This window comes from Balaenoptera musculus, chromosome 6 (genome assembly GCF_009873245.2).
Source record: "Balaenoptera musculus isolate JJ_BM4_2016_0621 chromosome 6, mBalMus1.pri.v3, whole genome shotgun sequence".
In the NCBI taxonomy this organism is placed as follows: domain Eukaryota; kingdom Metazoa; phylum Chordata; class Mammalia; order Artiodactyla; family Balaenopteridae; genus Balaenoptera; species Balaenoptera musculus.
In genome coordinates, this window is record NC_045790.1 from 69558955 (window position 1) to 69572230 (window position 13276).

At 35.5% G+C, this 13276-nt stretch overlaps 1 protein-coding gene across 1 annotated transcript in view; it reads right to left on the minus strand.

Annotated features, from left to right (window-relative positions):
• Positions 1-1374: 1374 nt before the first annotated feature.
• ALDH1A1 (aldehyde dehydrogenase 1 family member A1) overlaps positions 1375-13276 on the minus strand; it is a 55258-nt gene continuing 43356 nt past the window's right edge. The window contains exons 10-13 of the mRNA XM_036856601.1: positions 13009-13173; positions 9262-9419; positions 6723-6797; positions 1375-1987 (exon numbers count right to left, since the gene is read on the minus strand). Coding sequence (XP_036712496.1) covers positions 1915-1987; positions 6723-6797; positions 9262-9419; positions 13009-13173 — 471 coding nt within the window. The 3' untranslated portion in view covers positions 1375-1914. The remainder of the gene's footprint in view (positions 1988-6722; positions 6798-9261; positions 9420-13008; positions 13174-13276) is intronic.

The window sequence follows — 13276 nt, forward strand, 5'->3', positions numbered from 1 at the left end:
CTGGTTTTTGGAAAACACAACCTTTCTCTGTATTTGGCTTTTTTCCCTTCTCAGTGTCCTAACATCTTTCAGTTCTCCCTAGACTTTAATTCTTCCTGTTTTCAAAATGGTCATTATGTCCCAAATTGCAGAAGATAGTCCAGATGGCAAATTTTATAGGCCCATACAAGTTAGAGAAACTCTTGCAATTGGGGGTGAAATTATTTCAGGTCTAAGAAGCTAATAAATTTCATTCGTTCACACATTGTTGCACTTGACTATGACAGCTATTAGAATGTCCTAGTAACAGTGTCACTAACGAATCTGTTAATGTAAAATGACAAACTTAATCATTTATATAAAATCTGAATCTGAAAAAAAATGTTATCCTAAAGATTACTAGGCTTAAGTTTTCAGCTGCTGAACTAACAGTTTTAGAATATGTATAGTAATATATAAAAAACATTACACTTGGGCTTAAGTCACTTCCCACATGGGAGCGCAACAAGAAGAGGCTCTTTGTCTAGGGCACAAATATGTAAATATGGTCCAGTTAGTTTTACAGATGACATTTTCCCAGCTGCTTCCCTTTGATCCCCAGATCTCTGCTCAGAACACTCAGTGCTACCTCGTTGCATAGAACAGCATCTTCCAATGTGGGTTTCTTAATGTTAACTAGTATTAAATGAGGGTGAGGGGAAGGCAAGGCCTCTGGTTAAATAAATTTTGGGGAAAAAAACTATTAAACAAAACTAAACAGTTTGTAGGACTTCTCAGAACTTAGACTATGCCAGTGTGCAATCTGCAACTCCAACAGGGGAAAATATTATATAGAATTTTTTTTGATGGAACATGTCCAGAGGGAATATTTTGTAGGACTTCTTTCCTCTTTATTCACTGCAAATCTGCTCATCATTAAGGTTCATATCCAGTCAAATTTCCTTCATGAGGCCATTCCCAAGTCCGTCAGTTACTGGTATCACTACCCTTTGGCATATTACTATAATCTTATGGTTCTTCGAATTCTCATTTCCGTCATATGCGCCATCATTTTTTTTTCAGACAGTGTCTTTGTTCTCCACATATTAAAGCATTTTGGATAATGGACCATCCACTATTCACCTATTTTCTACAACACCTACCATAGTGCCCAGAACTTTGTAGGAACTCAATAAATGCTTGCTGAAGGACTGAAGCCATCTATCTCAAATGTTTGCTATTGATTGCAAGAATTCCTCCAGAAAATAAAATTTGTTTCTTTACCTATTTGAGAATAAGTAGATTAGACTTTTATTTTTAAATATATCTTTATGCTCAATTTAACACTGCTTTTGAGTGACAGGGAGAGTAAATCACCATAACCAAGACTCTACTTAAAAAATTCACACTGAACAAGAATCATGCAAGGTTGTTTTTATTAAGCTTTATGTTTAGATTACATCTAAGTATTTCAGGCATTACTTCATTTGACAAGCAGACATGACATTCTAGGAAACATTTCAACAAACTCCAAGGGCTTCACAACTACGGGGAACAGAGCACATCTAGTCTGCAGTTAACAGGTATGGTAAGTACTTCAAGGGGTGGTCAAGGGAAAGAAGCTAAATGATAACTGGTCCTCTTTCATAAAATGTTTGTCCTAGACAAGTAGGTACAAAGAAAAGCACATGACTGTTACAGAGCTAGAGAGATCTTGCATCCAAATCCATCATTTTCATTATGGGTAGGACTTGGGTGTCACATATCAGAAGGCAGATGATTCCTTCAGAATAAGCTACATATCAAGTTTTCTATGTGTAGTATTAATGCTAATATGATTAGCTCATGTTTAAAAAATGAAAGAGAGAACAATTTTGCATTTAAAACCCACTATGATATATTAGCCACTGAAGGAGGTGCTTAGCCATTGAGGAGTCGTCTCTGCACTCTTGTAGTTTATGAGTTCTTCTGAGAAATTTTGATTGTGACCGTCTTGACCTCTGTGTATTCATGGAGACCATATTCTCCACTAGAGAGAGGGGAAAAAATGAACAGAATTTAGCAGAGCAGTACAAATATACTATGGTCAATGATAGTCGAAGTTTGTTCCTGCTGATCTGGCTAGGGACAATGGAAAATATTTTCTGTGTACAGAAGCATTTCAAATAGTAGCTAGCCAACCATAAGATATCTGGTCTTATATAAATCCCCTTGTGGGAAAATTTTTAAAATAATTTTTTTGCATTTTTAAATGATCATGTACCCTCAGTAGACTTTCAAAGAAATTGTTCATTTTTGACATTTTTTCTGCTTGACTATAAAAGGACTCAACACACACACACACACACACACACACACACACACACACACACACAAATCGGCCCAACAAGAATTTTATCATATCTAGCTTAGGTTCAAATAAATAAGATGGCTATATTACCAGAGGAAAAGTAGTAATTTATAATCACTTGAGTAGTATAGAACTACTATAAATTCAAGTATAGCTCAGTTTAGTGTATTTACCATGTCCAGTTGGTCCAGAAATGAGGAAGGGGCTAAAAATGACCAGGCTTCTATTTTCACTCTAACTGGCCCTAATATGGCTTAAAACAAAATATTTTCTAGCTGTAGTTTTGATAACATCTTTTGTTCTTGATTCTTGGCAAAAACAAAAACAAAAACCCCCCAAAACCAAAAAAACAAAAATCTGACCTTAACTGTTACAACTTTTTATTTGGGGGTGGGGTTGTTTTGTTTTGTTTTGTTTAAGAGGGGGAGAGGGTTCATTGGCCTAAAATTCAGGGCTTTTGGGCTTTTTGTGGTTGTTGGATTTTTCTATTTATGCAACCCCTGTCATTTGCTTATATAACTCTTAAATCCAACCCAATTGATCAGGAATTAACTTGAGTCGATCAATTAAAATCCTGGTATCTTGTTATCAGGTTTATTGAGACCTCCTACCAGTTTTGGAAACTGACTGTGATTTACCCTTCATTAAAGAGATAACTAAAAATTATCTCTTAAAATTAGATTAGGCTAAATTATTCTCTATATGGTTTTGATGAAAGGATTAAATTACATGTACATAAGAGTACTCTTAAAATCATAACACTCATGCGCATGTAGGCTTACAGAGGAAAAAGATCTTGATCTTTTTCTACCCCTCTCCTTTGGTGAGGTAGACAGGTATGTAGAAGACATCTTTTTCTCCCGGGTAACCTAATCCTCTTACACTGATTATTTTCTTGGGCCATTAAGCTTCTGAAAATACCTTCTAAAAGCTTCAATGAGCATGTTCTTCAAAGTAATTAAAGGGTTTAGCCTCAGTTGTCTGAAACCCATTAAAGGATAATATTTTAGTAAGTATTTTATCTCACAAAGTTAGATATATTAACCCATGATTTTTGCCAATAGGCTTTCCATTGTATTTTGGGTTACATGGACACTTGAAACTCTCAGGAGAGTACAAAGTGTGATAATTGTCTTACTCAAGCTGAAATAAGCCCTGCTTCTTACTGTTCCGATGTATACAAATTCCTATGTCTATGATATAACACAAAAACATCCTTATATTTCTCTTTATATCACTAGCCTATGAGTTATTGGTTCTGTGCTTCTAAAACTGTCAATGTACCAGTCACCTGGGACCTGATGCAAATGCTGATTCTATTTCAGCAGGTCTGGGGATAGGCCTGAGACTCTGCGTTTCCAACATACTTTTACGTGATACCCATGCTTCTCATCCAGGGTCCACACTGGAGTAATAAGATGCTAGTAACAAGTTACGCCTGCTTTTCACCCTGTATCCAGAAATGAGCCTGGCACTAATTAAGTAGGCACAGGAAATGTTTGCCGAACTGGTTTGGCAAATATAATCAAGCAAAAACTACTCACGTTAGCCCACCAGTTTACACCACTTTATTTCTCCCCATTTCTGAAGGGGACAGGAAGAAAGAAATATCTTGTGAGGTGTTGAGAGCCAATTAAGTTTGAAACGGCATACTAGTAAAGTCTCAAGTGACCTACGTTAGTCTAAGTAAAAATTAGTGCAATGACACGGAGAGAGGGATTTCTACCATTTAACTCATTGCAGGGCCAGCACCGTGACCTGAGGTGCAAATCCTGGTTCGGGCACTCAGCACCACCACCACACTGGGCTGTGCATACTACTATTTTTAGCTCTTTGAGAACTCTTCCCAACCGATCAATTCTACCTTTCTATCTTTGAAGATAAACTGTAATTGAACTCTTGGGAGTCATTTGAGGTTATTGCTTCAGTCATTCTCTTTAAACATCTTGCAGCAAATGACTTATTTATTAAATTTGCCAAATTTGGTTTCAGATAGACATCAACACTGGCATCCTCAGCTGGAAGTTTTGAAGTAAAAATTACAGTATAACTTTTTCCTTTGTATTTCAAAGAAGCAAATTATCTATACCCACAGTCCAGATTTTTAAGAAATTACTGATGGTTGATTCTTGTTTTCATCCCCCTCTTATTTGCTTACCATATGTCTCGAACATAAAGCTTGACTAAATTGTATTTAGCAAAATTGATATGTTTCATCTACTTTAATTATTTCATCCCTTCTGATTATTTGATCTTTGACATTCCTAGGGAAGTGTATTAGATAGCTGGGCCAGCAGTAATCTGATCTTCAAAATAATCTAACTTTTGTTATAGCTCTTTGTACAAAGTAATTAGTGCTGCCAAGGGACTCCCCAATAATGGATATTATAAAGACAAGGAGCTAGGGAAGGATGAAACCATTTGTTGAGTCCCCGCTTTGTGACAGATACGGTGCTAGGGAATGAAGGCGTAGTATGTTTCCTAACTCTCACAACCATGTTAAGAGGAATGTTAACATTTCCCTTTTAAATAGGAGAAAACAGACGCTCAGAAGTTAGGCAACTTGAACTAGACTGTGTGGCTAGCAAGTGGTGGAGTCAGAGTTCACAGGCAGCTGGTTAGTCTCCAGTTATGTTTACTATGCCGTCTGCACCTTTGACAAATTGATCTTTTGCCCACTCCACCTCTCCAGCAACATTCTAAAGCTATCCATCGCTTTCCCTGCTCCACTAATATATGTAAGCCGATTTTCTTGAATTCAAGACCTCTTAATCTGTATCCTATTTAACTCTGAAATCACACTTCTCACCCCCATAAATCCCCCCCTTTCAGGCAAATTCACTAACCCCTCAACATGCCACATGGAACATTCCTTCAAGAATGCCCTCTTCTCTGCTTCCTAACATCCTACACTTGTTACATGCCCTAGATCAAGTCCTACCTTTTCTGTTAGGTCTTCTCTTGTTCTATCAACGGTCTTTAAGTTTTTACCCATTGCATTTTCACCGGGGTTAGAACCACAGAACCTCAAGCATGGAAAGGAGCTCATAGACCTTTTACTTTCTTCTCCCACTCCTATCCCCACCACAAATGCTGAGCTTGTCTGACAGATGGAAACAGTGAGAGTTAGCGAGGTGACATGAATGTTATAGTCTGGTGGTGCCCAGATTTTCCATCCTCCGATACTGCGCTCTGCATTTTAACTGCTTCTCTACCTTCACGAGGCACGGACTCCCAGTCTGTTACTATTTATTTCATAGGGTGTGTTGGTTATTTTGCTCTCTCTATATTTTTACATGTTCCTCCTGCCACCACGATTATATGGAAGGTGGGATGTGGTACCGTGTTTCTGGGGCTCCTAGGACCTCATATACATAGTAACTACTTAATGAAAGTATATTGAGAAGGAGGATGGATCATTTTAACATGCCCTCTTTTCACTGACTCCCCAGTGGTAGTTGTTTCATTGTGATTTTGCTGATTTATTTAAATGACAAGTACCTGGCTCTTTAAGGCACTCATGACCTTTAGAAGCTGAGACTCACTTTTTTTACTTGCTGTTTACAAAATGAGTAGCTTTACTATGTTTGATTCCATAAGGTTTGAATATAATGTGTCTTTTCCTGATGATTTTTTAAATTTATTGATAAATATGAGAAAATTGTAAGAAATAAAATGGTTAAAAGTGCTTGAACAAAATTGACCAAACACATTGCCACTACTTTCTGTGTGTAAATATGTATGTGCACGTTTTTAAAAAGTCAGTATTTCCTGGTTTGAAAAGCAACTGAAGGCTCATAAATGCATTTGTATAATAGATATGTCCTCAATCTAGTCATAACTATAAAACATGTTTTCCTTAGTTAAATTTTTCTTTCAGTTTAGATTTTAGTACCAAAAATAACTCATTCAGGTTATTTTAGAGTCTACATCAAAAATATTACAACAAATGAGAATTATTACTCCTACACTGAAAAGTTTTTTGATATAAAGACACCTAATTTACTTATGTAAGAGGCATATTCAAATAGCTAAACTGTTTTTATATTTGCACACTTCTTACAATCACCAATTTGTAGTTTCCACCTCCTTTCTGGAAATGTTTCCCAAATATATTACATTCATGTATACAGCAAACAATTCTAAAAGTAGGCAATATTTCAGTAACCAATGTAAAGTGCTTAGTATGATCCCTTGTGAATTGTAAGAGTTTAATAAATTGTATTTCCCTCTGCCATCACCTTTTTGCACTTTTGGGGGTAAATCCAGCATTTAAAAAGCTGTTTGACAGTATTAATCTCCAGGAAAGAACAGAGGCAGGTTTTAATCTGAGCAGTAACTAAGGATTAATTCCTTGAGAGTGAGAACCATTTTTATCAAGATAAGTGTTTATCTTAATGAAAGTTATTCTTACAGTTCTCGACCATTTCCAGACATCTTGAATCCACCAAAGGGGCACTGGGCAGATACCACACTATAGCAGTTAACCCTGAAAAGAAAATAAGTACGTTATAGGTCATACTTAACCTATGAAATAACTCCTAAATTTGGAATTTTTGAAATTCAGAGAGTTCTTTAACAACTCCATTAATTTTAATATTACATAGTCATTTTTGAACAAAAGTAGCACCATAAATTAGAATGCAGGAGTATAAGTATATGTATATATACTGCCTAGGAATTTTAAAAAAATGGTCCAACTCCATGTGTGGATAGCCATTTTGGCAGTACATCATGTCCCTGAGAAGTTATAGCTTGACTTATAAAAGATAGAATACCCAACGTACCATAAGAGGAAGGATATGGTCTGTGAGAGACGAATTTGTTGGATGGGTGTTCTTTACTGCCTATACTCAGTAAGCTTTGTAGTTCTCTTGTGGATTGTGTACTTAACAGGCTAGAATTAATTGTCTTTTATAATTGTAATATGTCTCATATTACTTAGTTCACTTTTTTCATTAATTAATTAAAAAATTGCTTAAACAGAGGCCTTGACAGGAGTTCGATTTCATTATTAATTTGCTTATCCCTTGCCATATTTTAAAAAATGTTTCAAAATGCTTTTATGAACATATAATTATAAAAACATGAATAAATAGAATTTTAAAAAATTAAAAGACCTACATCCAGACTCAGTCACAGAAACTGATATAATTGGTGGGTTTGATGTACACCCGCCTCTACCCAAATCAGTGTAGATATTTTTAAAGCTCCCCAGACAACTCTACTGTACAGCCAGGGTTGAGAATCACTGCTTTAGAGTCTGAAATAGGTCTGAATCTCAGCTGTCATTTATTGCATGATCTCGATCAATTATGCAGCCTCACTAAGCTTCTGTTTTTCCGTCAATAAATTTGCCACACCAATTAACAGTTGTAGTAAGGTAACATGAGATAATGAATGTGAAGACTGCCACGTGGTGCTTAGCGTAGAGTGCATACTGACTAAATCATGAATGTCCCTTTGCTTAAGAAAAATGATTCTAGAGCTATCAAGAGGGGCAAGGATTTCTTGGCTGTCTCTCAAGGATAAATACTTTTCAATGTCCAGTGGATTTGGTTGTGACATTATCGGGAAGAAAATAATCTTGGGCTGTTGCTGGGACTGAGGGGACAAAGTGAGGTCTGATGGATCAAAAATTACTAAGAAGATGTGGCACATATATACAATGGAATATTACTCAGCCATAAAAAGAAATGAAATGGAGGTATTTGTAATGAGGTGGATGGAGTTAGAGTCTGTCATACAGAGTGAAGTAAGTCAGAAAGAGAAAAACAAATACAGTATGCTAACACATATATACGGAATCTAAGGAAAAAAAAAAAAAAAAGGCCATGAAGAACCTAGTGGCAAGACGGGAATAAAGACACAGACCTACTAGAGAATGGACTTGAGGATATGGGGAGGGGGTGGGGTGAGATGTGACAGGGTAAGAGAGTGTCATGGACATATATACACTACCAAATGTAAAATAGATAGCTAGTGGGAAGCAGCCGCATAGCACAGGGAGATCAGCTCGGTGCTTTGTGACCACCCAGAGGGGTGGGATGGGGAGGGTGGGAGGGAGGGAGATGCAAGAGGGAAGAGAAATGGGAACATATTGTATATGTATAACTGATTCACTTTGTTATAAAGCAGAAGCTAACACACTATTGTAAGGCAATTATACTTCAATAAAGATGTTTAAAAACAAAACAAACAAAACAAAACAAAACAAAAAACAAAACAAACAAACAAAAAAAAATTACTAACAAGGCGGTCCAGAGACGGGGGGGCTGGGCAGGGGATGTGACAGTTTGAGAGGCATAGCCTTGGCACTTATATACTCTAAATTAAAGTGTAAACATCAGAGATATAAACCGGGTCAAATATAAAACAGACATGCTCCTCAAAAGGCAATATGTTCTTACAATTTAAGACCTTCAGACATCTCTAATAATCCCAGAGTAAAAAGCTGATGTAAGAACTAAATGCTTGTATACATAAGGGCACTGAATAAATGCTGTCTTACTATCTGATTATCTTGATTAAACAGAACTTCTGTCTCCCTTGTGTGTAGCATAGTGCCAAGTGCCTAGAAATTATTTATAATAATAATACTTATTGTATTAGCCAAACATCAATAGAATATTTTGGGCAAGTAATTTCAAAAGGCTGGATAGAGTTAAATATATATATGTGTGTGTGTGTATATATATATATATAGATAGATATAGATATGTGTGTATATATATATATATATATATATATATATGCTATATCTATCTATCTATCTATCTTCTATGCTCTTCTAAAGTTCTTCCAATACAGCAGGATTTTTGTTTGTTTGTTTGTTTTATTTTCAAGCAGCAGGCCATGTGATTCCAAACAAAAAATCAAAGTCAGAAAAAATTCAAAGTAGCCTGTTAATGTGGTTAACATTGAAAAGGTGATATTACATAGGTTTGACTTACCACACTGTCCCGGCCTGCAGAGCAGAGGAGACTGTGATGGCTTTATCAATGTCTTTGGTAAAAATTCCTGCTGATAAGCCATAGAAAGTATTGTTTGCTCTCTTGATTACATCATCTAAAGATTTAAACTTCATGATTTGCTGCACTGGTCCAAATATCTATACCACAAGAAATGAATGAAATAAATCAAAGTAATAGGTTACAACTAAATATTTATTTTGTATTATAGTTATAAATATAAATCTAATATATAAATAAAATATTTATATTTATTATATTTCATGTAAATATACTTACGTTTTATATTAACTATAAGGTACTTGGCACACAGTGAGCAATCACTAAATGTCTTTTTATTATCAATAAAAACAATCAAAACTGCAGACCAATATCCCTTAAACCACAGACCAATATCAACTACAGCAAATATTCCTAAAAAATATTAGCAAATAGTGTTCAGCAATACCTACAAAGAATTGTACACCATCACCAAGTGAGGTTCATTCTAGAGATGCAAGGCTGGTTCAGTATTCAAAAATCAATCAATATAATACATCATATTAATAGAATGAAGGAAAATGAAGGATATCACATAATCATCTCAATTGATGCAGAAAAAGCATTTGACAAAAATCCAACCTCCTTTCCCCCTCAGCAGATTAAAAATAGAAAGGCATTCTGAACCTGATCAAAGGCAGTTATGAAAAATCTTACAGTTAACATCATACTCAATGATATGATACTGAATGCTTTTCCCCTAAGATAGAGAGCAAAGCAAGATGCCCACTTTTACTACTCTTATTCAACATAGTGCTGGATTTCTAGCAAGTGAAAAAGGCAAGAAAAGGAAATAAAAGGCATATAGATTAGAAACAAAGGAATAAAATTGTCCCTATTTGTAGATGACATGATTGTCTACATATAAATTCCCAAGGAATATCCAAAAATCTTCTAGAGTACCTGAGTTCAGTGATGTCACAGGATGCAAGAAAATATACAAAAATCAAATATACTTGTATATACTAGCAATGAACATGTGCATACTGAAATCAGAAATACCATTTACAATCACTCAAAAAATACTTAGGTATAAATCCAGTAAAACACATATAGGACTTGTTACCAGAAATTACAAAATGCTAATGAAAGAAATAAAGGGAGATATAAATAAATGGAGAGATCTACTATATTCAATAACTGGAAGATTTAACACAATAAAAACATTAATTCTCCCCAAATTGATATATACACAATTTTAACACAACTCCTCTCAAAATTCCAGCAAGATTTTTTAGTATATATGGACAAGGTTATTCTAAAATTTATATGGAAAAGCAAAGGAATTAGCTTAGATAAAACAATTTGGAAAAAGAAGAATAAAGTGAGAGCACTCAGTCTTTCCGATTTCAAGACTTATCATACAGCTACCAAAATCAAAAGAGTATACTCAATATTTTGTAATAACCTATAAGGGAAAAGAATCTGAAAAAGAGTATATATATATATGTGAATCACTTTGCTGTACACCTGAAGCTAACACAACATTGTAAATCAACTATACTTCAATAAAAGTAAATAAATTAAAAAAGAGAGTATAGGTAGAGAAATAGACACATAGATCAATTGAAGAGTAGAGAACCCAGAAATTGATACACACACAAATATGCACAACTGAACTTTCACAGTTGCAAAAGTAATGGAATGGAAGAAAAACACCTTTTCAACAAATGATGCTGAAGCAATTGAACATATAGGTAAAAACAAACGAACAAACAACCTTGACTTAAATCTCACACCTTGTATAAAAATTAACCTAAAATGGATCATAGACTTAAATGTAAAACATAGACTATAAAGCTTTCAGAAAGAATAAAAAAATTACACAGAAAAAAGTTTTTTTGGATTTAGGAGTAAACAAAGAGTAGTTCATAGAGTTGACACCAAAAATACTACCCATAAAAAGAAAAATGGATAAATTGGACTTCCTTAAAATTAAAAACTTCTGTTCTGAGAAAGACCCTGGTAAAGAAGATGAAAAGACAAGCTACAGCCTGGGAGAAAATATTTGTGAACCACACATCCAAAAAAATATCAGTATCAAGAATGTATAAGGGGCTCTCGAAACTCAACAGTAAATAGCACACAATCCAATTAGAACATGAGCAAAAGAAATGAAGAGACATTTCATCAAGGAAGTTATCAGATGGCAAATAAGCTCATTAAAGATGTTCAATATCACTAGCCACTAAGGAAATGCAAATTTAAACCTCAGTGAGCTATCACACCTATCAGAATGGCTAAAATAAAAAATAGTCACAACAAATGTTAGCAAGGATGCAAAGAAATTAGGATCATTCATACATTGCTAAGGGGAATGTGAAATCGTTCAGCCACTCTGGAAAACAGTTTGGCAATTTCTTAAAAAGTTGCATCTACCATATGACCTAGGATTATACTCCTGGGCACTTATCCCAGAGAAATGAAGACTTACGTTCACACAAAAAACCTGTATACTGATGTTTATAACAGCATTATTAAAAGTAGCCCCAAACTGGAAACAACCCAAAGTTCTTCAAAGGGTGAATGGTTAAACAAACTATGGTGCACCCATGCTATGAAATACTACTCATCAATAAACAGGAACAAACTATCCTTACATGCAACAACCTCGATGAATCTATAGAGAATTACGCTGAGTGAAAAAAAGCTAATCCCAAAAGACTGCATGAAGTATGAATCCACTTACGTAACATTCTTGAAATGACAAAATTACAGAAATAAAGAAGAGATTAGTGGTTAAGAGAAAGCCAAGGGTTGAGGATGGGATGGTGTAGGAAGGATAATAGATTTGGCTATTAAAGGGAAACATGAGAGATTCACGTGGTGATGAAATGTTCTGTGTCTTGACTGTATCAATATTAACATACTTGCTGTGATATATTATAGTTTTGTAAGATGTTACCAATGATGCAAACTGGATAAAGAGTACATGGGATCTTTCTATATTCTCACAATGGCAACTGAAATCTACAATTATCTCAAAATAAGGAGTTTAATTTTTTTTTTTTTAAAGAAATTCACGTTCTTTTATTTATTTATTTATGCCTGTGTTGAGTCTTCATTTCTGTGCGCGAGGGCTTTCTCTAGTTGCGGCAAGTGGGGACCACTCTTCATCGCGGTGCGCGGGCCTCTCACCATCGCGGCCTCTCCCGTTGCGGAGCACAGGCTCCAGATGCGCAGGCTCAGTAATTGTGGCTCACGGGCCCAGTCGCTCCGCGGCACGCGGGATCCTCCCAGACCAGGGCTCGAACCCGTGCCCCCTGCATTGGCAGGCAGACTCCCAACCACTGCGCCACCAGGGAAGCCCAAGGAGTTTAATTTTAAAAAACGGCATATCACTTTATTCTTTTCCAATTATTTTCAAATATATTATTTCCAAAGGAGAAAAAGCAACAATGAACGTGGAATTGTATTTTCTATTACTTTAAATCTGTGAAGGAAGCACCTAGAAATTGTTAAGCATCCTGATCTGCAGTGGACTGGAGGTTCTTGGCCTGCCCAATGAATTCCTGACTATTTTTAGTCTTAATAAAAAATAAATTAATCCTTTATCAGTATTAGAAATGAAAAGTAACATTTATTGGAAAAGGTGTTCAAAGAGCTGAGAATGTTACAGGAATACTTTGTATACATCCACACAGACAAAATATGGCAACAAAGGGAACAGAACAGAATGAAACCATTTACCTCCTCTTTGGCAATGCGCATCTCATCAGTAACATTAGAGAAAACCGTGGGCTGGATAAAGTAGCCTTTATTCCCCCATGGACCTCCGCCACACTCCAGTTTGGCCCCTTCCTTCTTCCCACTTTCAATGAGGTCAAGTATTTTTTCATATTGTTCCTTATCAATCTATTTGAAAAATATCACATGAAAAGGAAAAAAAAATAGCAACTCGTAAAGATAATACTTTGCCCCGCCTGTAAATAAAGGTTTCAAAATGCTAGGCTATTGT